Below are 26523 nucleotides of genomic sequence, written 5' to 3' on the forward strand. Positions count from 1 at the left end.
ACGAGAGAATCACTGACATGTCAGCTGGTCCTTTTGTGGCAGGGCTGAAATGCAGTGGAAATGTTTTTTGGGGATTCAGTTAATTTGCATGGCAAAGAGGGCAATTCATCTGATCACTCTTCATAACATTCTGACGTATATGCAAATTGCCATCATACAAACTGAGGCAGAAGACTTTAAATTAATATTTGTGTCATTCTCAAAACTTTTGGCCACGACTGTACTTTTGGGAATTACATAATGACATTTGATTATTTATTTAACCAGTTAAATGTATCACACTGAGTCCTACAGTGCAATACCACTATGGATTGTATAACACCAAGTTATAACAGAACGTTAGTTCATTGTACAACATTCATAATGTAACTGTTCGCCTGAGGGAAACGATATCCACTGGAAAAGGTCAACGTGGTATTTAACACAAGTATTCTCTTCAGCACATTAAACACAGTGGCATACAAAGAGAACAACCACGCCGCTTCACCGTTAGACATCGACCTGACAGACGTACGCGGGCACATTCCAAGGCTGACGTCCCCATTCAAAGACAACAATGACTGACTCTCTAGGGAAGAGGGGGGAGCTGGGAGCTGGGTGGGAAACCCCAGCGTCACACTGAAACATTGTGTGTGGGACAAGGATTAGGATTCACATTGAAAGGAGGGGTGGAGAATCTAGATAGGCATGCAGCGGCAAAGACCCCACAAATTAACAAAAATGCATTGTCTTTCCTTTCACAACGAAACCCAACATTGTATCAGAGACTCCAGGCAAGAACGCATACTGTAAACACAGCATTTACAGAGTTAATGGGCTGTTTCCAGTCTGACCATGTGTCTGCAGAACACCAAGGTCAACGTGGTATTTAACAGTCTTCAGTACATTTTTCTGTGACAGTCTTCACGTGACAAATCTCTCCTCAGGCTGCAGTTTGGAGGTTCTGGTCTGAAGGTTCCATGTCTGACCCAATCTCCGGACCGCAAGGTCCAGACTGCCCATCCCTACCCCCTCATCTCATCTAAGAACCCTGCTCATCTCTCACAATGTTCCACAATGTTCAGAATGGGAGGGGGATGAGGTCACAGTCTACACCTCCAGATGCCCAGGTCAAAGTTCAAATGCTGGGAAGAGGGAAGACTCGGACTGGGTCAGTTCTGACAGGTAGTGGATAGCCCCGGGCCATACCTGGATGGAGCAAAAAAACAGGTTGACAATACAAGCGAAAACAACAACAGTATAACCACATATCCGGGGAGAACGACTGCCGCCTCTCATTGAAGTCACGGAAGTTCAAGGCTGACCGTGGTACTGCAGGCATTGTTTGCAGAAAACAGGATCCCTCATTATAGATTTCAATATTCGTGTGCATTTTTAAAAATCTGAGACAATCATGGAACTGATAGTTGCTTCTAACATACCAGATGTATGTCCTTGAACTGATTCTTTAAAAATCGTACACAGAAGTTGTTAAGGGTAATTTAGTCGCTGCAGTACCCTGGTCAGCCTTCTAATTAAGTTACTCAATGAGAGGGGGGCAGCACTGAGCTACCTTACGTCATTTCCTGGACTAACTTTAACTGCGCATGTTACGTCTCCATGAGATGCCAATTTATCAGACTTAATTTGGCTTCAATACGCTATTCGATGATCGATGGATTTGTCCATCCATATACAGTCATTGCCCACATGTACAGGTAACTGCCAAAATAAAGGAAACCCCAACATATAGTGTCTTAATAGGAAGCTGGGCCTCCACTAGTCAGAACAGCTTCAATGCACCTTGTCATAGGTTCTAAGTGTCTGGATCTCTACTGGAGGGATGGGACCCCATTTCTTCCAGGACAAATTCCATAATTTGGTGTTTTGTTGATGGTGGTGGAAAACGCAGTCTCAGCTGCTCCAGAATCTCCCGTAAGTCTTCAATTGGGTTGAGATCTGGTGACTGAGACAGCCATGGCATATGGTTTACATGCTCATCAAACCATACAGTGACCATTCATGCCCTGTGGATGGGGGCATTGTCATCCTATGAGGGCATAGCCATGGTAGCCAAAATAATGGCCTGCCCAGCCTTTTAATACATGACCCTAAGCATGATAAATAAGATATCAACTCAGGAACCACACCTGTGTGGAAGCACCTGCTTTCAATATACATTGTATCCCTCATTTACTCAAGTGTTTCCATTATTTTGGCAGTTACCTGTACATGAAAGCTTGTCTTACAAATCACTCAACCACTCTACTTTATACAATGGCTGAAGACATGGTTTTGATCATGCACATCTTACACAGATACATAAGTCTCAATCTCTGAAATAGTTCACAGAGCTACAAATTCCCTCACAACACTGTGGGAAGACCTGTAACGTGAAATATTCCAGCATGTATTAGGTAACTTCAAAATGTGAACATTAAATATTCTAGGTTGTACAGTCAACATTATTTATAATATATGGACATAAGTTTACCGGCTGCAATATTCTTTACCAGCCTGTTTATCAGTGATAGATTAATTGAGGCAGGGATGGGGAAAGGGCGCGTGTGTGTGTGTGTGTGTGTGTGTGTGTGTGTGTGTGTGTGTGTGTGTGTGTGTGTGTGTGTGTGTGTGTGTGTGTGTGTGTGTGTGTGTGTGTGTGTGTGTGTGTGTGTGTGTGTGTGTGTGTGTGTGTGTGTGTGTGTGTGTGTGTGTGTGTGTGTGAGAGGGATTGAGGAAGGGGGTTAAGGCCAACAAATCACAGCCCACAAATCTACTCGGACGTGGGCAACAGCTGGTTACCATGGAGATGTGGAGGTAAAGCGCCAGGCGTGTTGTTTCATGTGGCTGCACACAGCAAGTGATGGGGATGGGGGGACAAAGCTGGCATAGGGAACACTCACCAGAGCCAAACAGAAGGTATCACCATTGCCAAACAGTAGGTAACATCCTTGCCAAACAGAAGGTAGCATCCTTGCCAAACAGTAGGTGACATCCTTGCCAAACAGAAGGTGACATCCTTGCCAAACAGAAGGTAACATCCTTGCCAAACAGAAGGTAGCATCCTTGCCAAACATCCTTGCCAAACAGAAGGTGACATCCTTGCCAAACAGAAGGTAGCATCCTTGCCAAACAGAAGGTAACATCCTTGCCAAACAGAAGGTGACATCCTTGCCAAACAGAAGGTGACATCCTTGCCAAACAGAAGGTGACATCCTTGCCAAACAGAAGGTAATATCCTTGCCAAACAGAAGGTAATATCCTTGCCAAACAGAAGGTGACATCCTTGCCAAACAGAAGGTAACATTCCTTGCCAAACAGAAGGTGACATTCCTTGCCAAACAGAAGGTGACATTCCTTGCCAAACAGAAGGTAACATTCCTTGCCAAACAGAAGGTGACATTCCTTGCCAAACAGAAGGTGACATCCTTGCCAAACAGAAGGTAGCATCCTTGCCAAACAGAAGGTAACATCCTTGTCAAACAGAAGGTGACATCATTGCCAAACAGAAGGTAACATCCTTGCCAAACAGAAGGTAACATCCTTGCCAAACAGAAGGTAGCATCCTTGCCAAACAGAAGGTGACATCCTTGCCAAACAGAAGGTAACATCCTTGCCAAACAGAAGGTAACATCCTTGCCAAACAGAAGGTAACATCCTTGCCAAACAGAAGGTAACATCCTTGCCAAACAGAAGGTAACATCCTTGCCAAACAGAAGGTAACATCCTTGCCAAACAGTAGGTGACATCCTTGCCAAACAGAAGGTAACATCCTTGCCAAACAGTAGGTAACATCATCCCTCTACCAGACGATTTGGACTGTGCCTATTGACAGGTCTTATGCTGTACCTGACTGCAGTACTGTGATGTAAACTCAGCCTTGCCTGGCCTGCTGATAACAAACTAATCAAAGTTTTCTTTACACTCACTTCACGTAAAACTTATCAGATTATAATTATAGAAAAATAATTATTCAAATATGACCACATAGCAACCAGTCACAGTGAGTCAGAGAGATGACGTGAACGAGTAAACAACCTCTCAACATTAAAACAGAACTTAGAGATGTACGACGGCAGTGGTTATCATCCGGCTTTTGTTCCAGGCCCAGCACTTACACACCTGAATCAAGCTAATTAACTAATCCTAAAGATAGTGTGCACAGCTCTCCAGCACCAGGGTTATTGACCACGGTGTTGTGAGACTTCCCCAACAAGTTAGACTACACTTCTCTGCTTCTATCAATGACAGAGGTAGTAGTTGTTACACATTGGTAGAGAATGAGGTGAGTTTCTCGCCAGACAATGTAAAGAGCTTTGAGCATATAGAAGAAAGAAAATAGCCAATATATGCACTAGTTTTAGATCATTCCAATTCTTGATTTGAACATGTTAAAGTATGTTAGTTCTCCCCAATAAGAAAATCAGGTGTCTCAGCAGACATTCTCTTTTACCAGAGAAACAGTCTCCCCTCCACTCTCTTTTACCAGAGAGACAGTCTCCCCTCCACCTCTCTCTTTTACCAGAGAGACAGTCTCCCCTCCACCTCTCTCTTTTACCAGAGAGACAGTCTCCCCTCCACCTCTCTCTTTTACCAGAGAGACAGTCTCCCCTCCACCTCTCTCTTTTACCAGAGAGACAGTCTCCCCTCCACCTCTCTCTTTTACCAGAGAGACAGTCTCCCCTCCACCTCTCTCTTTTACCAGAGAGACAGTCTCCCCTCCACCTCTCTCTTTTACCAGAGAGACAGTCTCCCCTCCACCTCTCTCTTTTACCAGAGAGACAGTCTCCCCTCCACCTCTCTCTTTTACCAGAGAGACAGTCTCCTCTACCTCCGTCTTTTACCAGAGAGACAGTCTCCACTCCAATCATTTTTACCAGAGAGACAGTCTCCTCTACCTCCGTCTTTTACCAGAGAGACAGTCTCCACTCCAATCATTTTTACCAGAGAGACAGTCTCCTCATCTACCTCCCTCTTTTACTACACTGAAAAAGGGATGAGTAGGTCATTAATTCTATTTATTACCGCGCTTCTACTGCCCTCTGATACGTTCTCTCCCTCCCACATCCGTCCTCTCTCTCTCCCACACAAAGATAACCTATCGTTAGCATAGCTAAACAATCTTACCACTCAAAGATCCACAGAGTCCCGCTTATTTTGTTGTTAACGCTGCTTTGATTTTGCCATTATGGCCATTGAACGAGACTGTCATTTCTGAGGGACGGAATTGTGTGGAGCGTCGGCGGGGCCTTTTTCATAATTGGACCTTGTCCAAGAGCGGTCAGACATATTTAAAGCAAATTCGGCGTGCGTTTTTCCCCCCAGAAATGACAGAGAGATTATTACATTGATTACATGGGGAGAAGAAAATACGAACAATGTCACATAATTCAAGGATGTTTTTCTGTGTTGGAATAAAGTTGAACCTTCAAAACAAATGCTGCAGCCAGGGGTTCTGTAGTCTAGACAGCACTCAGCAAACTGGGGGAAATGAGGCGCAGAACACACAGGGATACTGTAGTGTAGTTTACTGTAATGCAGTGTAGTTTACTGTAGTGCACTGTAGTGTAGTTTACTGTAATGCAGTGTAGTTTACTGTAGTGCACTGTAGTGTAGTTGACTGTAGTGTAATGCAGTAGTTTACTGTACTATAGTTTACTGTAGTGTAGTGCGGTGTAGTTTATTGTAGTGTAATGCAGTAGTTTACTGTACTATAGTTTTACTGTAATGCAGTGTAGTTTACTGTGGTGTACTGCAGTGTAATTTACTGTACTATAGTTTTACTGTAATGTGGTGTAGTGCAGTGTAGTTTACTGTGGTGCACTGTAGTGTAGTTTACTGTACTATAGTTTACTGTAGTGCACTGTAGTGTAGTTTACTGTAATGTAGTGTAGTTTACTGTAGTGCACTGTAGTGTCGTTTACTGTAATGTAGTGTCGTTTACTGTACTATAGTTTACTGTAGTGTAGTCTACTGTAGCGTACTGTAGTTTACTGTACTGCAGTCTACTGTACTGCAGTCTACTGTAGTGTAGTTTACTGTAGTGTAGTCTACTGTACTGTAGTGTAGTGTACTGTAGTCTACTGTAGTGTAGTGTAGTCTACTGTACTGTACTGTAGTGTAGTGTAGTCTACTGTACTGTAGTCTACTGTACTGTAGTCTACTGTAGTGTAGTGTAGTCTACTGTACTGTAGTGTACTGTAGTGTGGTGTACCGTCTGTAGTGTAGTGTACTGAACTGTACCGTACTGTAGTGTAGTCTACTGTGCTTTAGCGTACTGTAGTGTAGTGTACTGTAGTGTAGTGTACTGTAGCGTACTGTAGTCTACTGTAGCGTACTGTAGTCTACTGTAGCGTACTGTAGTGTAGCATACTGTAGTGTAGTGTAGCATACTGTACTGTAGTGTAGCATACTGTACTGTAGTGTAGCATACTGTACTGTAGTGTAGCATACTGTAGCGTAGTGTAGCGTAGTGTACTGTAGTGTAGCATACTGTAGTGTAGCGTAGTGTACTGTAGTGTAGCATACTGTACTGTAGCTTACTGTAGTGTACTGTAGTGTAGCGTAGTGTACTGTAGTGTAGCGTGGTGTAGTGTGCTGTAGTGTATGGTGGTGTAGTGTAGTGTAGTGTATTGTTGTGTAGTGTAGTCTACTGTGGTGTAGTGCAGTGTAGCGTACTGTAGTGTGGTGTAGTCCACTGTAGTGTAGTGCAGTGTAGCGTACTGTAGTGTAGTGTAGTGTAGTGTAGCATAGTGCAGTGCAGTGTAGTGCAGTGCAGCATAGTGTAGCGTAGTTTGTGTAGTGCAGTGTAGCGTAGTGCAGCGTAGTGCAGTGTAGCGTAGTGCAGTGTAGCATAGAGCAGTGTAGTGCAGTTTAGCGTTGTGTAGTGTAGCGCAGTGCAGCGTAGTGCAGTGTAGTGTAGCGTAGTGCAGTGTAGCGCAGTGCAGTGTAGTGCAGTGTAGCGCAGCGCAGTGTAGTGCAGTGTAGCATAGTGCAGTGTAGTTTAGCGTTGTGTGGTGCAGTGTAGCGTAATGTGGTGCAGTGTAGTGCAGTGTAGTGCAGTGTAGCATAGTGCAGTGCAGCGTAGTGCAGTGTAGTGCAGTGTAGCATAGTGCAGTGTCGCGTAGTGCAGTGTAGTGCAGTGTAGCATAGTGCAGTGTAGTTTAGCGTTGTGTGGTGCAGTGTAGCGTAGTGCAGTGTAGCGTAGTGCAGTGTAGCGTAGTGCAGTGCAGCGTAGTGCAGTGTAGCGTGGTGCAGTGTAGCATAGTGCAGTGCAGCATAGATAGTGTAGCGTAGTGTAGCGTAGTGCAGTGTAGTGCAGTGTAGCATAGTGCAGTGTAGTTTAGCGTTGTGTGGTGCAGTGTAGCGTAATGTGGTGCAGTGCAGTGTAGTGCAGTGTAGCATAGTGCAGTGTAGTGTAGTGCAGTGTAGCGTAGTGTAGTGTAGCGTAGTTTGTGTGGATGCTTCCTTCATCACACAGATGAATCAGATCTGAAGGACACTACTGCTGCATCAACTAAGAGCTCATGAGCCCTGCATCTCACACACAACGTCACTCTCACACACCGTCACTCTCACACACCGTCACTCTCACACACCGTCACTCACACACACCGTCACTCTCACACACCGTCACTCTCACACTCCATCACTCTCACACACCGTCACACACACACACACACACACACACACACACACACACACACACACACAGTCACTCACACAGAGTCACACACAGTCACTCACACAGAGTCACACACAGTCACTCACACACACACACACACACAGTCACTCACACACACACACACACAGTCACTCACACACACACACACACACAGTCACTCACACACACACACAGTCACTCTCACACACACACATAGTCACTCTCACACACACACAGTCACTCTCACACACACACAGTCACTCACACACACAGAGTCACTCTCACACACACACACACAGTCACTCACACACACACAGTCGCACTCACACACACACACACACACACACACTGTCACTCTCACACACACACACACACACACACACTGTCACTCTCACACACACACACACACACACACTGTCACTCTCACACACACACTCTCACACACACACACACACACACACACACACACACTGTCACTCTCACACACACACAGTCACTCACTCTCACACACACAGTCACACACACTCACTCACACACACAGAGTCACTCTCACACACACACACACACACACACACACAGAGTCACTCTCACACACAGAGTCACTCTCACACACAGAGTCACTCTCACACACAGAGTCACTCTCACACACAGAGTCACTCTCACACACAGTCAGTCACACACACACACACAGAGTCACACACACACAGTCACTCACACACACAGTCGCACTCACACACACACAGTCACTCACACACACACACAGTCGCACTCACACACACACACACACACACACACACACACACACACACACACACACACACACACACACACACACACACACACACACACACACACACACACACACACACACAGTCACTCTCACACACACACACACACTGTCACTCTCACACACACACACACTCACACACACAGTCACTCTCACACACAGTCACTCTCACACACACAGTCACTCTCACACACACAGTCACTCTCACACACACAGTCACTCTCACACACACACACACACACACACAGAGTCACTCTCACACACACAGAGTCACTCTCACACACACAGAGTCACTCTCACACACAGAGTAACTCTCACACACAGAGTCACTCACACACAGAGTCACTCTCTCTCTCACACACACACACACACACACAAACACACACACACAATTATTTCCATGACAATAGCAAGGAAAGTGAGATTTTTGCATCTATTGAAGAGGGGGTAGAGGCACAAAGGAAAATATTAAATTATACACGCACACTCAGTCGCACTACACACACACACACACTCATTGTGCTACCTTGCACGGTAGAGGTACTTCTTCTCCTGGGTGACCTGGTAGAGGCTGAGGAAGGAGTAGGCGTTGCCCGCCGTGCCGTGACAGATACCATAACCTTTCCTCAGCAGGCCTCTCTGTCAGATCACCTCCCCCACACTCCACAGCATCCTTCAGGTACTTCTCCTCCTGAAACACCTGGAGAGACAGGGGACGGGGAGGGAGGGAAGGGGAGATATGACATGAGGGAGAGAGGATAAGAGAGAGGAAGGAGGGACGGGGAGGGAGGGAAGGGGAGATATGACATGAGGGAGAGAGGATAAGAGAGAGGAAGGAGGGACAGGGGACGGAGAGGGAGGGAGGGAGGGAAGGGGAGATATGACATGAGGGAGGAAGGAGGGACAGGGGACGGAGAGGGAGGGAAGGAAGGGGAGATATGACATGAGGGAGAGAGGATAAGAGAGAGGAAGGAGGGACAGGGGACGGGGAGGGAGGGGAGATATGACATGAGGGAGAGAGGATAAGAGAGGGGAAGGAGGGACAGGGGACGGGGAGGGAGGGGAGATATGACATGAGGGAGAGAGGATAAGAGAGGGGAAGGAGGGACAGGGAGGGAGGGAAGGAAGGGGAGATATGACATGAGGGAGAGAGGATAAGAGAGAGGAAGGAGGGACGGGGAGGGAGCGAAGGGGAGATATGACATGAGGGAGAGAGGATAAGAGAGAGGAAGGAGGGACGGAAGGGGAGATATGACATGAGGGAGAGAGGAAGGAGGGACAGGGGACGGGGAGGGAGGGGAGATATGACATGAGGGAGAGAGGATAAGAGAGGGGAAGGAGGGACAGGGAGGGAGGGAAGGGGAGATATGACATGAGGGAGAGAGGATAAGAGAGAGGAAGGAGGGACGGGGAGGGAGCGAAGGGGAGATATGACATGAGGGAGAGAGGATAAGAGAGAGGAAGGAGGGACGGAAGGGGAGATATGACATGAGGGAGAGAGGATAAGAGAGAGGAAGGAGGGACGGGGAGGGAGCGAAGGGGAGATATGACATGAGGGAGAGAGGATAAGAGAGAGGAAGGAGGGACGGAAGGGGAGATATGACATGAGGGAGAGAGGATAAGAGAGAGGAAGGAGGGACAGGGGAGGGAGGGGAGGGGAGATATGACATGAGGGAGAGAGGATAAGAGAGGGGAAGGAGGGACAGGGGACGGGGAGGGAGGGGAGGGGAGATATGACATGAGGGAGAGAGGATAAGAGAGAGGAAGGAGGGACAGGGGACGGGGAGGGAGGGGAGGGGAGATATGACATGAGGGAGAGAGGATAAGAGAGGGGAAGGAGGGACAGGGGACGGGGAGGGAGGGAGGGAAGGGGAGATATGACATGAGGGAGAGAGGATAAGAGAGAGGAAGGAGGGACGGGGGGGAGGGAAGGGGAGATATGACATGAGGGACAGAGGATAAGAGAGAGGGAGGAGGGACGGGGAGGGAGGGAAGGAAGGGGAGATATGACATGAGGGAGAGAGGATAAGAGAGAGGAAGGAGGGACGGGGAGGGAGGGAAGGGGAGATATGACATGAGGGAGAGAGGATAAGAGAGAGGAAGGAGGGACAGGGGAGGGAGGGGAGGGGAGATATGACATGAGGGAGAGAGGATAAGAGAGGGGAAGGAGGGACAGGGGACGGGGAGGGGAGATATGACATGAGGGAGAGAGGATAAGAGAGAGGAAGGAGGGACGGGGGACGGGGGGGAGGGAAGGGGAGATATGACATGAGGGAGAGAGGAAGGAGGGATGAGAGGGAGATAACATGAGGAAGGAGGGAGAGGGAGATAACATGAGGCTCCTAACTTCCCATGCACTGGTGGGGATCTGAGATGATTTGATGTAAGAAACATGGTAGAATACTATAACTTATATGACAGTTTATAAACGTACACCTATTCAAATGCCCTTACATTACACGGTGAGACTGAAATAGCCAAAGAAAGTATCGATCAATCAAATTGATTTTATAAAGCCCTTTTTTACAATCAGTTGTCACAGTGGCAGAAGCCCATTGGCTAGGAAAAACTTGACAGAAGGCATGGACCTGAATAGTAGCAGTAGACTTTTTCAAAGAGACAAAATGACGATGCACTTTGTGTACGTGTTCTGTCTCTCCCTTCCATCAGTCATCGCAAATGAGGAGAGTGGGTTCAGTGCTCCTGTGAGTCAGCTTGTAAGAGGCCATGCTGAGAACAGCAGAAAAACCCACCTATTCCTCAACAAAGACTCTTGAAATTGACTGTGATTATATATATATATATATACTGTAGCATTTCAAAGCTAGGATGTACTGTCGTGCTTCATTAAATTCAGTCCGTTATCAAAATGTGACACCAGGGCCCGTATTCATAAAGCCTCTCAGTGTAGGAGTGCTGGTCTAGGATCAGATCCCTTCCCTTGTCCATGTAATCTTATTCATTATGATCTAAAAGGATAAACTGGTCCCAGATCAGCACTCCTACTCTGACTCTTTGTGAATAGGGGCCATGGTCCTGCAGTACGCTTAATATCCACTAGGTGGCACTGTGGATTGTGGATTTATCCTGTGAGGCGCCACAGAGCCATTGAGATGCAGCAGGAGTCGTTAGGTTCATTACCTCTGGCTATAGATTTAATTCTCTTTCCTCTGGGTGATTCCATGCAATTATGTAACAGTGGTAGAGCTGGAGAGAACCTGGTTCACTACCGCTCTCCTCCATATGGAAGAGCAGCTCAGTGATGTCAACTGGTGGGGTTAGGGGGATATTGATATAAGGAAAACGAATGAGCCCTAATATTGAGTGAGTGTACTCGTGAGGGTAACGGTGTACTCGTGGGGGTTAGAGTGTACGCGTGAGGGTTAGAGTGTACGCGTGAGGGTTAGAGTGTACTCGTGAGGGTAACAGTGTACTCGTGAGGGTTAGAGTGTACTCGTGAGGGTTAGAGAGCTATGCTAAAGAGAGGAGTGTGGTTTTGAGTCTCTGGGAATTTGTGCCTGTTGGCTATTTGAACAACCAACACAACAGTACATGTTGTGTCTTTACCACGTGAGACGTGGTGTGGGTTTCTGTCCCTCACCTTGTGTGCCACGATGAGCATGTGCACAAGCCCCGGAGCACCAGCCGGTCCGTCTCGTTGATTAGCGACGAGGGGTAGTTTCCCGAGCAGTCCACACCAAATCAGATAGGACCTTCCGGTTCGTTCGTTCGTTCGTTCGTTCGTTCGAGAGAGAGAGAGAGAGAGAGAGAGAACACACCTCTCTATCATTAAATGTGAAGGCTGTATATTATCAATTACATAGGTTTAATTATTACGTGATTAAACTAATCAAGTAAACATGAATTAACTAGGAAATCGAGGCACCATGGGAAAATGTTTAGAGTTATAATTTCCCGAATACAACTCTTCAGATATTTTAAAATCTTATCAATTAGTCTTCCATTAATGATTATTAATTGTTACCTCATCAGTTCTCGTTACAAACGTCGCAAACCCTTGAATATCTGCACGAACCCTAGCCAAAATCATGAATCAGCAATATACAAATTGGCTTAATTATTTATTTACTAACTAAATAATCACACAGAATTACAGAAAACAATAGATATTGGTTACTAACAATGATAGAAAAGTACCTAGTGGACTAAGCCGATATGACAGCTTGGTAGACAAAGGAAAGGGGTGGGGACTGAGAGAGTGGGAAAGACAAAATGGATCCACTACACACAGTGTATAATTCTAATAATTAAAATGCTAATCCTTTGCCACATGAACGGCCGCTCTTTCGAGAATAATTGCAATGTATATATTCATGCCCGTATGTCGTTGTTGTCTCTCCGTTGAAAACACTCAATCATCCTGTAGAGTTCATCAGAGTCTCTGGTTAACTTTCCCAGAAGTCACAATGTCTTTTGTGGTTGTAAGTGGTTAGAATGGATACTTCAGAGTACCATTCTCATAGAATAGATGTTTCGGAGGTTGTTGGTTTTCCCGTTCTAGACTTCTAGCTGCAGACTAGTAATTATATGTCTAAGATTTGCTCTTATTCTGTAGTGATCGATAGTGTCAGAGTTTAACCATTTCCAGCCGTGTAGCCAAAACTATAGCATTATGGTCTCCGTGTCCTATAGAATTGTAGCCATTCCAATGTGGGGACTCTGTACTGACGTTCTCTGACTTAATGTATATTTTTGTAGGATGGTGTTTTATACTCGTGGAAAAATGGGCGGTTCTATGACGCCTAATGTGATGTCTGGGCTCACGGGGGTGTGGCCCACTGACTAGTTAATCTTTATATGACAATCCATACTCTCATTTAGAAGGTTAACATCACATTACATCTTTTCACAAATAGTTTCATGTTTAATCACATACGTTTCACAATATTTAGATGTAAACCTGACAGCTGGGAAATGTCCACTTTAAGAGATACAGTAATGTGTGTTTCCTGTCCTTCATGAGATCACCAAATGAAACACACTCGTCATGACTGTCCCTTAAATGTCCACGCACCATTCCCACATTCTCAAACATATAAATATTGTTTAATTCTCCCATTTTGGGGATTTAGGAGTTTAGAACTAAGAGAAGATCTTTGTTCTAGTAGACTCTCTCCCTCAATACCACATGGCAGTTTCTACCAGGTGTTTATGACCTGCCGTATAGTCAGACTCTCTCCCTCAATACCACATGGCAGTTTCTACCAGGTATGTATGACCTGCCGTATAGTCAGACTCTCTCCCTCAATACCACATGACAGTTTCAACCAGGTATGTATGACCTGCCGTATAGTCAGACTCTCTCCCTCAATACCACATGACAGTTTCTACCAGGTATGTATGACCTGCCGTATAGTCAGACTCTCTCCCTCAATACCACATGGCAGTTTCTACCAGGTATGTATGACCTGCCGTATAGTCAGACTCTCTCCCTCAATACTGCATGGCAGTTTCTACCAGGTGTTTATGACCTGCCGTATAGTCAGAAAACTTGTGCTGGGGAGAGTGAGGGGGGGGGGGGGGGGGGCACGTCGTGACATAAGACAGAGAAGTCCTGTGTGGCTCAGTTAGTAGAGCGTGGCGCTTGCAAAGCCAGTGTTGTAGGTTCGATTCCCATGGGGGACCAGTGCGAAAAAAGTATAGACTCACTACTGTACGTCGCTCTGGATAAGAGCGTCTGCTAAATGACTAAAATGTAAAAATACAAGGAGAGTGAAAGAGCGGTTTACACAGTAAAAATCCATTATCTGATGATAATATAAACAACGTACTGCCCAGCTCTGAAACGTCCCAGAATGTTAGACTTTCACTTTACATGCAGCAGGTTGGTCAGAGAATGGCAGTAGTAAAGGAAAATGTCAGCCATATTTCACTGGATTTCCATAAGAGACTATAGAAATCCCAGACTCAAAGTTTATTATCCCAAGAAACACTTAGCTGTGGTGAACAATTTGCACTTGATGGTTTTTACTGAACACGGAGAGAGCTGAATTAGGAGGCAAGTGTCAGAGAGAATATATTTTTTGATTTGGCTCTGTGGCGAAAGAGACCATGGCCTACTGAGGAGAAGTCTGCCGTTAGAGAATATTACGAGCCAGACAGAAAGAGAACTACATAGCTACAGAGAGAGAGAGAGCTACAGAGAGAGAGAGAGAGACAGCTACAGAGAGAGTGCGAGCGCTACAGAGAGAGCTACAAAGAGAGAGAGCGTGTGCTACAGAGAGAGCTACAGAGAGAGAGAGCGAGAGCTACAGAGAGAGAGCGTGTGCTACAGAGAGAGCTACAGAGAGAGAGAGCTACAGAGAGAGCTACAGAGAGAGAGAGAGAGAGCGTGTGCTACAGAGAGAGCTACAGAGAGAGAGAGCTACAGAGAGAGCTACAGAGAGAGAGAGAGAGAGAGAGAGAGCGTGTGCTACAGAGAGAGCTACAGAGAGAGAGAGAGAGAGAGCTACAGAGAGAGAGAGAGAGCGAGAGCTACAGAGAGAGCTACAGAGAGAGAGAGAGTGCGAGCGCTACAGAGAGAGCTACAGAGAGAGAGAGAGAGCTACAGAGAGAGCTACAGAGAGAGAGAGAGAGAGAGAGAGAGAGAGAGAGCTACAGAGAGAGCTACAGAGAGAGAGAGAGAGCGTGTGCTACAGAGAGAGCTACAGAGAGAGAGAGCTACAGAGAGAGAGAGAGAGCGAGAGCTACAGAGAGAGCTACAGAGAGAGAGAGTGCGAGCGCTACAGAGAGAGCTACAAAGAGAGAGAGCTACAGAGAGAGAGCGTGTGCTACAGAGAGAGCTACAGAGAGAGAGCGTGTGCTACAGAGAGAGCTACAGAGAGAGCTACAGAGAGAGAGCGTGTGCTACGGAGAGAGCTACAGAGAGACAGAGAGGGCTACACAGAGAGAGCTACAGAGAGCGAGAGCTACAGAAAGAGAGAGTGCTATAGAGAGAGCGTGCTACAGAGAGAGAGCTACAGAGAGAGAGAGATCGAGAGAGAGCGAGAGCGACAGACAGAGCTACAGACAGAGCCACAGAGAGTGAGAGAGAGGGCTACAGAGAGAGCGAGAGAGCTACAGATAGAGCTAGTAAGCGAGAGAGCGAGCTACAGAGAAAGAGCTACAGAGAGACAGCTAGCGAGAGAGAGAGTGAGCGAGCGAGCTACAGAGAGAGAGAGTGAGAGAGCTAGAGAGAACTAGAGAGAGCTACACAGAGAGAGAGAGTGAGAGATACTGTAAGAGAACATTACACCCAGACAGAGAGAGAGAGAGATACTGTAAGAGAACATTACACCCAGACAGAGAGAGAGAGAGATACTGTAAGAGAACATTACACCCAGCCAGAGAGAGAGAGAGATACTGTAAGAGAACATTACACCCAGACAGAGAGAGAGAGAGATACTGTTAGAGAACATTACACCCAGACAGAGAGAGAGAGCTACTGTTAGAGAACATTACACCCAGACAGAGAGAGAGAGAGAGATACTGTTAGAGAACATTACACCCAGACAGAGAGAGACAGAGACAGAGAGAGAGCTACTGTTAGAGAACATTACACCCAGAGAGAGAGAGAGATACTGTAAGAGAACATTACACCCAGACAGAGAGAGAGAGAGATACTGTTAGAGAACATTACACCCAGAGAGAGCTACTGTTAGAGAACATTACACCCAGACAGAGAGAGAGAGACTGTAAGAGAACATTACACCCAGACAGAGAGAGAGAGAGAGATACTGTTAGAGAACATTACACCCAGACAGAGAGAGAGAGATACTGTAAGAGAACATTACACCCAGACAGAGAGAGAGAGATACTGTTAGAGAACATTACACCCAGACAGAGAGAGAGAGAGACTGTTAGAGAACATTACACCCAGACAGAGAGAGAGAGAGATACTGTAAGAGAACATTACACCCAGACAGAGAGAGAGAGAGCTACTGTTAGAGAACATTACACCCAGACAGAGAGAGAGAGATACTGTTAGAGAACATTATACCCAGACAGAGAGAGAGAGAGATACTGTAAGAGAACATTACACCCAGACAGAGAGAGAGAGAGATACTGTTAGAGAACATTACACCCAGACAGAGAGAGAGAGAGAGATACTGTTAGAGAACATTACACCCAGACAGAGAGAGACAGAGACAGAGAGAGAGCTACTGTTAGAGAACATTACACCCAGACAGAGAGAGAGAGAGAGATACTGTAAGAGAACATTACACCCAGACAGAGAGAGAGAGAGATACTGTTAGAGAACATTACACCCAGACAGAGAGAGAGAGAGAGAGACTGTTAGAGAACATTACACCCAGACAGAGAGAGAGAGAGAGATACTGTTAGAGAACATTACACCCAGACAGAGAGAGAGAGAGCTACTGTTAGAGAACATTACACCCAGACAGAGAGAGAGAGATACTGTTAGAGAACATTACACCCAGACAGAGAGAGAGAGATACTGTTAGAGAACATTATACCCAGACAGAGAGAGAGAGAGATACTGTTAGAGAACATTACACCCAGACAGAGAGAGAGAGATACTGTTAGAGAACATTACACCCAGACAGAGAGAGAGAGAGCTACTGTTAGAGAACATTACACCCAGACAGAGAGAGAGAGAGCTACTGTTAGAGAACATTACACCCAGACAGAGAGAGAGAGCTACTGTTAGAGAACATTACACCCAGACAGAGAGAGAGAGATACTGTTAGAGAACATTACACCCAGACAGAGAGAGAGAGAGAGATACTGTTAGAGAACATTACACCCAGACAGAGAGAGAGAGAGCTACTGTTAGAGAACATTATACCCAGACAGAGAGAGAGAGATACTGTTAGAGAACATTACACCCAGACAGAGAGAGAGAGCTACTGTTAGAGAACATTACACCCAGACAGAGAGAGAGAGAGCTACTGTTAGAGAACATTACACCCAGACAGAGAGAGAGAGCTACTGTTAGAGAACATTACACCCAGACAGAGAGAGAGAGATACTGTTAGAGAACATTACACCCAGACAGAGAGAGAGAGAGATACTGTTAGAGAACATTACACCCAGACAGAGAGAGAGAGATACTGTTAGAGAACATTACACCCAGACAGAGAGAGAGAGAGCTACTGTTAGAGAACATTACACCCAGACAGAGAGAGAGAGAGCTACTGTTAGAGAACATTACACCCAGACAGAGAGAGAGAGATACTGTTAGAGAACATTACACCCAGACAGAGAGAGAGAGATACTGTTAGAGAACATTACACCCAGACAGAGAGAGAGAGCTACTGTTAGAGAACATTACACCCAGACAGAGAGAGAGAGCTACTGTTAGAGAACATTACACCCAGACAGAGAGAGAGATACTGTTAGAGAACATTACACCCAGACAGAGAGAGAGAGCTACTGTTAGAGAACATTACACCCAGACAGAGAGAGAGAGCTACTGTTAGAGAACATTACACCCAGACAGAGAGAGAGAGATACTGTTAGAGAACATTACACCCAGACAGAGAGAGAGAGCTACTGTTAGAGAACATTACACCCAGACAGAGAGAGAGAGCTACTGTTAGAGAACATTACACCCAGACAGAGAGAGAGAGCTACTGTTAGAGAACATTACACCCAGACAGAGAGAGAGAGAGATACTGTTAGAGAACATTACACCCAGACAGAGAGAGAGAGCTACTGTTAGAGAACATTATACCCAGACAGAGAGAGAGAGCTACTGTTAGAGAACATTACACCCAGACAGAGAGAGAGAGCTACTGTTAGAGAACATTACACCCAGACAGAGAGAGAGAGATACTGTTAGAGAACATTACACCCAGACAGAGAGAGAGAGCTACTGTTAGAGAACATTACACCCAGACAGAGAGAGAGAGAGATACTGTTAGAGAACATTACACCCAGACAGAGAGAGAGAGCTACTGTTAGAGAACATTATACCCAGACAGAGAGAGAGAGCTACTGTTAGAGAACATTACACCCAGACAGAGAGAGAGAGCTACTGTTAGAGAACATTACACCCAGACAGAGAGAGAGAGATACTGTTAGAGAACATTATACCCAGACAGAGAGAGAGAGAGAGATACTGTTAGAGAACATTACACCCAGACAGAGAGAGAGAGATACTGTTAGAGAACATTACACCCAGACAGAGAGAGAGAGAGAGATACTGTTAGAGAACATTACACCCAGACAGAGAGAGAGATACTGTTAGAGAACATTACACCCAGACAGAGAGAGAGAGATACTGTTAGAGAACATTACACCCAGACAGAGAGAGAGAGATACTGTTAGAGAACATTACACCCAGACAGAGAGAGAGAGATACTGTTAGAGAACATTACACCCAGACAGAGAGAGAGAGATACTGTTAGAGAACATTACACCCAGACAGAGAGAGAGAGATACTGTTAGAGAACATTACACCCAGACAGAGAGAGAGAGAGATACTGTTAGAGAACATTACACCCAGACAGAGAGAGATACTGTTAGAGAACATTACACCCAGACAGAGAGAGACAGAGACAGAGAGAGAGCTACTGTTAGAGAACATTACACCCAGAGAGAGATACTGTAAGAGAACATTACACCCAGACAGAGAGAGAGAGAGATACTGTTAGAGAACATTACACCCAGACAGAGAGAGAGAGAGAGAGAGAGATACTGTTAGAGAACATTACACCCAGACAGAGAGAGAGAGATACTGTAAGAGAACATTACACCCAGACAGAGAGAGAGATACTGTTAGAGAACATTACACCCAGACAGAGAGAGAGAGAGAGAGACTGTTAGAGAACATTACACCCAGACAGAGAGAGAGAGAGAGAGCTACTGTTAGAGAACATTATACCCAGACAGAGAGAGAGAGAGCTACTGTTAGAGAACATTACACCCAGACAGAGAGAGAGAGATACTGTTAGAGAACATTACACCCAGACAGAGAGAGAGAGATACTGTTAGAGAACATTATACCCAGACAGAGAGAGAGAGAGATACTGTTAGAGAACATTACACCCAGACAGAGAGAGAGAGATACTGTTAGAGAACATTACACCCAGACAGAGAGAGAGAGAGCTACTGTTAGAGAACATTACACCCAGACAGAGAGAGAGAGAGCTACTGTTAGAGAACATTACACCCAGACAGAGAGAGAGAGCTACTGTTAGAGAACATTACACCCAGACAGAGAGAGAGAGATACTGTTAGAGAACATTACACCCAGACAGAGAGAGAGAGAGAGATACTGTTAGAGAACATTACACCCAGACAGAGAGAGAGAGAGAGATACTGTTAGAGAACATTACACCCAGACAGAGAGAGAGAGAGCTACTGTTAGAGAACATTATACCCAGACAGAGAGAGAGAGAGATACTGTTAGAGAACATTACACCCAGACAGAGAGAGAGAGAGCTACTGTTAGAGAACATTACACCCAGACAGAGAGAGAGAGAGCTACTGTTAGAGAACATTACACCCAGACAGAGAGAGAGAGCTACTGTTAGAGAACATTACACCCAGACAGAGAGAGAGAGAGAGATACTGTTAGAGAACATTACACCCAGACAGAGAGAGAGAGAGAGATACTGTTAGAGAACATTACACCCAGACAGAGAGAGAGAGAGATACTGTTAGAGAACATTACACCCAGACAGAGAGAGAGAGAGCTACTGTTAGAGAACATTACACCCAGACAGAGAGAGAGAGAGCTACTGTTAGAGAACATTACACCCAGACAGAGAGAGAGAGATACTGTTAGAGAACATTACACCCAGACAGAGAGAGAGAGATACTGTTAGAGAACATTACACCCAGACAGAGAGAGAGAGCTACTGTTAGAGAACATTACACCCAGACAGAGAGAGAGAGCTACTGTTAGAGAACATTACACCCAGACAGAGAGAGAGAGATACTGTTAGAGAACATTACACCCAGACAGAGAGAGAGAGCTACTGTTAGAGAACATTACACCCAGACAGAGAGAGAGAGCTACTGTTAGAGAACATTACACCCAGACAGAGAGAGAGAGATACTGTTAGAGAACATTACACCCAGACAGAGAGAGAGAGCTACTGTTAGAGAACATTACACCCAGACAGAGAGAGAGAGCTACTGTTAGAGAACATTACACCCAGACAGAGAGAGAGAGCTACTGTTAGAGAACATTACACCCAGACAGAGAGAGAGAGAGATACTGTTAGAGAACATTACACCCAGACAGAGAGAGAGAGCTACTGTTAGAGAACATTATACCCAGACAGAGAGAGAGAGCTACTGTTAGAGAACATTACACCCAGACAGAGAGAGAGAGCTACTGTTAGAGAACATTACACCCAGACAGAGAGAGAGAGATACTGTTAGAGAACATTACACCCAGACAGAGAGAGAGAGCTACTGTTAGAGAACATTACACCCAGACAGAGAGAGAGAGAGATACTGTTAGAGAACATTACACCCAGACAGAGAGAGAGAGCTACTGTTAGAGAACATTATACCCAGACAGAGAGAGAGAGCTACTGTTAGAGAACATTACACCCAGACAGAGAGAGAGAGATACTGTTAGAGAACATTACACCCAGACAGAGAGAGAGAGAGAGATACTGTTAGAGAACATTACACCCAGACAGAGAGAGAGAGATACTGTTAGAGAACATTACACCCAGACAGAGAGAGAGAGAGATACTGTTAGAGAACATTACACCCAGACAGAGAGAGAGAGAGATACTGTTAGAGAACATTACACCCAGACAGAGAGAGAGAGATACTGTTAGAGAACATTACACCCAGACAGAGAGAGAGAGATACTGTTAGAGAACATTACACCCAGACAGAGAGAGAGAGATACTGTTAGAGAACATTACACCCAGACAGAGAGAGAGAGATACTGTTAGAGAACATTACACCCAGACAGAGAGAGAGAGATACTGTTAGAGAACATTACACCCAGACAGAGAGAGAGAGAGATACTGTTAGAGAACATTATACCCAGACAGAGAGAGAGAGAGATACTGTTAGAGAACATTATACCCAGACAGAGAGAGAGAGAGAGAGAGAGATACTGTTAGAGAACATTACACCCAGACAGAGAGAGAGAGAGCTACTGTTAGAGAACATTACACCCAGACAGAGAGAGAGAGCTACTGTTAGAGAACATTATACCCAGACAGAGAGAGAGAGCTACTGTTAGAGAACATTACACCCAGACAGAGAGAGAGAGCTACTGTTAGAGAACATTATACCCAGACAGAGAGAGAGAGCTACTGTTAGAGAACATTACACCCAGACAGAGAGAGAGAGCTACTGTTAGAGAACATTATACCCAGACAGAGAGAGAGAGCTACTGTTAGAGAACATTACACCCAGACAGAGAGAGAGAGAGATACTGTTAGAGAACATTACACCCAGACAGAGAGAGAGAGCTACTGTTAGAGAACATTATACCCAGACAGAGAGAGAGAGCTACTGTTAGAGAACATTACACCCAGACAGAGAGAGAGAGCTACTGTTAGAGAACATTACACCCAGACAGAGAGAGAGAGATACTGTTAGAGAACATTACACCCAGACAGAGAGAGAGAGCTACTGTTAGAGAACATTACACCCAGACAGAGAGAGAGAGAGATACTGTTAGAGAACATTACACCCAGACAGAGAGAGAGAGCTACTGTTAGAGAACATTACACCCAGACAGAGAGAGAGAGATACTGTTAGAGAACATTACACCCAGACAGAGAGAGAGAGATACTGTTAGAGAACATTACACCCAGACAGAGAGAGAGAGAGATACTGTTAGAGAACATTACACCCAGACAGAGAGAGAGAGATACTGTTAGAGAACATTACACCCAGACAGAGAGAGAGAGATACTGTTAGAGAACATTACACCCAGACAGAGAGAGAGAGAGATACTGTTAGAGAACATTACACCCAGACAGAGAGAGAGAGATACTGTTAGAGAACATTACACCCAGACAGAGAGAGAGAGATACTGTTAGAGAACATTACACCCAGACAGAGAGAGAGAGATACTGTTAGAGAACATTACACCCAGACAGAGAGAGAGAGATACTGTTAGAGAACATTACACCCAGACAGAGAGAGAGAGATACTGTTAGAGAACATTACACCCAGACAGAGAGAGAGAGATACTGTTAGAGAACATTACACCCAGACAGAGAGAGAGAGATACTGTTAGAGAACATTACACCCAGACAGAGAGAGAGAGATACTGTTAGAGAACATTACACCCAGACAGAGAGAGAGAGATACTGTTAGAGAACATTACACCCAGACAGAGAGAGAGAGAGATACTGTTAGAGAACATTACACCCAGACAGAGAGAGAGAGATACTGTTAGAGAACATTACACCCAGACAGAGAGAGAGAGATACTGTTAGAGAACATTACACCCAGACAGAGAGAGAGAGATACTGTTAGAGAACATTACACCCAGACAGAGAGAGAGAGATACTGTTAGAGAACATTACACCCAGACAGAGAGAGAGAGATACTGTTAGAGAACATTACACCCAGACAGAGAGAGAGAGATACTGTTAGAGAACATTACACCCAGACAGAGAGAGAGAGATACTGTTAGAGAACATTACACCCAGACAGAGAGAGAGAGATACTGTTAGAGAACATTACACCCAGACAGAGAGAGAGAGATACTGTTAGAGAACATTACACCCAGACAGAGAGAGAGAGAGATACTGTTAGAGAACATTACACCCAGACAGAGAGAGAGAGAGATACTGTTAGAGAACATTACACCCAGACAGAGAGAGAGAGATACTGTTAGAGAACATTACACCCAGACAGAGAGAGAGAGACTACTGTTAGAGAACATTACACCCAGACAGAGAGAGAGAGCTACTGTTAGAGAACATTACACCCAGACAGAGAGAGAGAGCTACTGTTAGAGAACATTACACCCAGACAGAGAGAGAGAGCTACTGTTAGAGAACATTACACCCAGACAGAGAGAGAGAGCTACTGTTAGAGAACATTACACCCAGACAGAGAGAGAGAGCTACTGTTAGAGAACATTACACCCAGACAGAGAGAGAGAGATACTGTTAGAGAACATTACACCCAGACAGAGAGAGAGAGATACTGTTAGAGAACATTACACCCAGACAGAGAGAGAGAGATACTGTTAGAGAACATTACACCCAGACAGAGAGAGAGAGCTACTGTTAGAGAACATTACACCCAGACAGAGAGAGAGAGATACTGTTAGAGAACATTACACCCAGACAGAGAGAGAGAGATACTGTTAGAGAACATTACACCCAGACAGAGAGAGAGAGATACTGTTAGAGAACATTACACCCAGACAGAGAGAGAGAGATACTGTTAGAGAACATTACACCCAGACAGAGAGAGAGAGATACTGTTAGAGAACATTACACCCAGACAGAGAGAGAGAGATACTGTTAGAGAACATTACACCCAGACAGAGAGAGAGAGATACTGTTAGAGAACATTACACCCAGACAGAGAGAGAGAGATACTGTTAGAGAACATTACACCCAGACAGAGAGAGAGAGATACTGTTAGAGAACATTACACCCAGACAGAGAGAGAGAGAGATACTGTTAGAGAACATTACACCCAGACAGAGAGAGAGAGATACTGTTAGAGAACATTACACCCAGACAGAGAGAGAGAGATACTGTTAGAGAACATTACACCCAGACAGAGAGAGAGAGATACTGTTAGAGAACATTACACCCAGACAGAGAGAGAGAGATACTGTTAGAGAACATTACACCCAGACAGAGAGAGAGAGATACTGTTAGAGAACATTACACCCAGACAGAGAGAGAGAGATACTGTTAGAGAACATTACACCCAGACAGAGAGAGAGAGATACTGTTAGAGAACATTACACCCAGACAGAGAGAGAGAGATACTGTTAGAGAACATTACACCCAGACAGAGAGAGAGAGATACTGTTAGAGAACATTATACCCAGACAGAGAGAGAGAGATACTGTTAGAGAACATTATACCCAGACAGAGAGAGAGAGATACTGTTAGAGAACATTACACCCAGACAGAGAGAGAGAGATACTGTTAGAGAACATTACACCCAGACAGAGAGAGAGAGATACTGTTAGAGAACATTACACCCAGACAGAGAGAGAGATACTGTTAGAGAACATTACACCCAGACAGAGAGAGAGAGATACTGTTAGAGAACATTACACCCAGACAGAGAGAGAGAGATACTGTTAGAGAACATTACACCCAGACAGAGAGAGAGATACTGTTAGAGAACATTACACCCAGACAGAGAGAGAGATACTGTTAGAGAACATTACACCCAGACAGAGAGAGAGAGATACTGTTAGAGAACATTACACCCAGACAGAGAGAGAGTACTGTTAGAGAACATTACACCCAGACAGAGAGAGAGATACTGTTAGAGAACATTACACCCAGACAGAGAGAGATACTGTTAGAGAACATTACACCCAGACAGAGAGAGATACTGTTAGAGAACATTACACCCAGACAGAGAGAGAGAGATACTGTTAGAGAACATTACACCCAGACAGAGAGAGATACTGTTAGAGAACATTACACCCAGACAGAGAGAGATACTGTTAGAGAACATTACACCCAGACAGAGAGAGATACTGTTAGAGAACATTACACCCAGACAGAGAGAGATACTGTTAGAGAACATTACACCCAGACAGAGAGAGAGAGATACTGTTAGAGAACATTACACCCAGACAGAGAGAGATACTGTTAGAGAACATTACACCCAGACAGAGAGAGATACTGTTAGAGAACATTACACCCAGACAGAGAGAGATACTGTTAGAGAACATTACACCCAGACAGAGAGAGAGATACTGTTAGAGAACATTACACCCAGACAGAGAGAGAGAGATACTGTTAGAGAACATTACACCCAGACAGAGAGAGAGAGATACTGTTAGAGAACATTACACCCAGACAGAGAGAGAGAGATACTGTTAGAGAACATTACACCCAGACAGAGAGAGAGAGATACTGTTAGAGAACATTACACCCAGACAGAGAGAGAGAGATACTGTTAGAGAACATTACACCCAGACAGAGAGAGAGAGATACTGTTAGAGAACATTACACCCAGACAGAGAGAGAGAGATACTGTTAGAGAACATTACACCCAGACAGAGAGAGAGAGATACTGTTAGAGAACATTACACCCAGACAGAGAGAGAGAGATACTGTTAGAGAACATTACACCCAGACAGAGAGAGAGAGATACTGTTAGAGAACATTACACCCAGACAGAGAGAGAGAGATACTGTTAGAGAACATTACACCCAGACAGAGAGAGAGAGATACTGTTAGAGAACATTACACCCAGACAGAGAGAGAGAGATACTGTTAGAGAACATTACACCCAGACAGAGAGAGAGAGATACTGTTAGAGAACATTACACCCAGACAGAGAGAGAGAGATACTGTTAGAGAACATTACACCCAGACAGAGAGAGAGAGATACTGTTAGAGAACATTACACCCAGACAGAGAGAGAGAGATACTGTTAGAGAACATTACACCCAGACAGAGAGAGAGAGATACTGTTAGAGAACATTACACCCAGACAGAGAGAGAGAGATACTGTTAGAGAACATTACACCCAGACAGAGAGAGAGAGATACTGTTAGAGAACATTACACCCAGACAGAGAGAGAGAGATACTGTTAGAGAACATTACACCCAGACAGAGAGAGAGAGATACTGTTAGAGAACATTACACCCAGACAGAGAGAGAGAGAGATACTGTTAGAGAACATTATACCCAGACAGAGAGAGAGAGATACTGTTAGAGAACATTATACCCAGACAGAGAGAGAGAGATACTGTTAGAGAACATTATACCCAGACAGAGAGAGAGAGATACTGTTAGAGAACATTATACCCAGACAGAGAGAGAGAGATACTGTTAGAGAACATTACACCCAGACAGAGAGAGAGAGATACTGTTAGAGAACATTATACCCAGACAGAGAGAGAGAGATACTGTTAGAGAACATTACACCCAGACAGAGAGAGAGAGATACTGTTAGAGAACATTACACCCAGACAGA

General features: G+C 45.1%; 1 protein-coding gene across 1 annotated transcript in view; it reads right to left on the minus strand.

The window, feature by feature from the left end:
* Positions 1-224: 224 nt before the first annotated feature.
* Positions 225-26523, minus strand: part of LOC139583295 (lanC-like protein 2) — a 51031-nt gene continuing 24732 nt past the window's right edge. Inside the window, exons 2-4 of the mRNA XM_071414203.1 lie at positions 12031-12142; positions 8956-9129; positions 225-1188 (exon numbers count right to left, since the gene is read on the minus strand). Of these exons, the coding sequence (XP_071270304.1) occupies positions 1111-1188; positions 8956-9129; positions 12031-12051 (273 nt within the window). The 5' untranslated portion in view covers positions 12052-12142 and the 3' untranslated portion in view covers positions 225-1110. The remainder of the gene's footprint in view (positions 1189-8955; positions 9130-12030; positions 12143-26523) is intronic.

Source organism: Salvelinus alpinus, chromosome 8 (genome assembly GCF_045679555.1).
Source record: "Salvelinus alpinus chromosome 8, SLU_Salpinus.1, whole genome shotgun sequence".
In the NCBI taxonomy this organism is placed as follows: domain Eukaryota; kingdom Metazoa; phylum Chordata; class Actinopteri; order Salmoniformes; family Salmonidae; genus Salvelinus; species Salvelinus alpinus.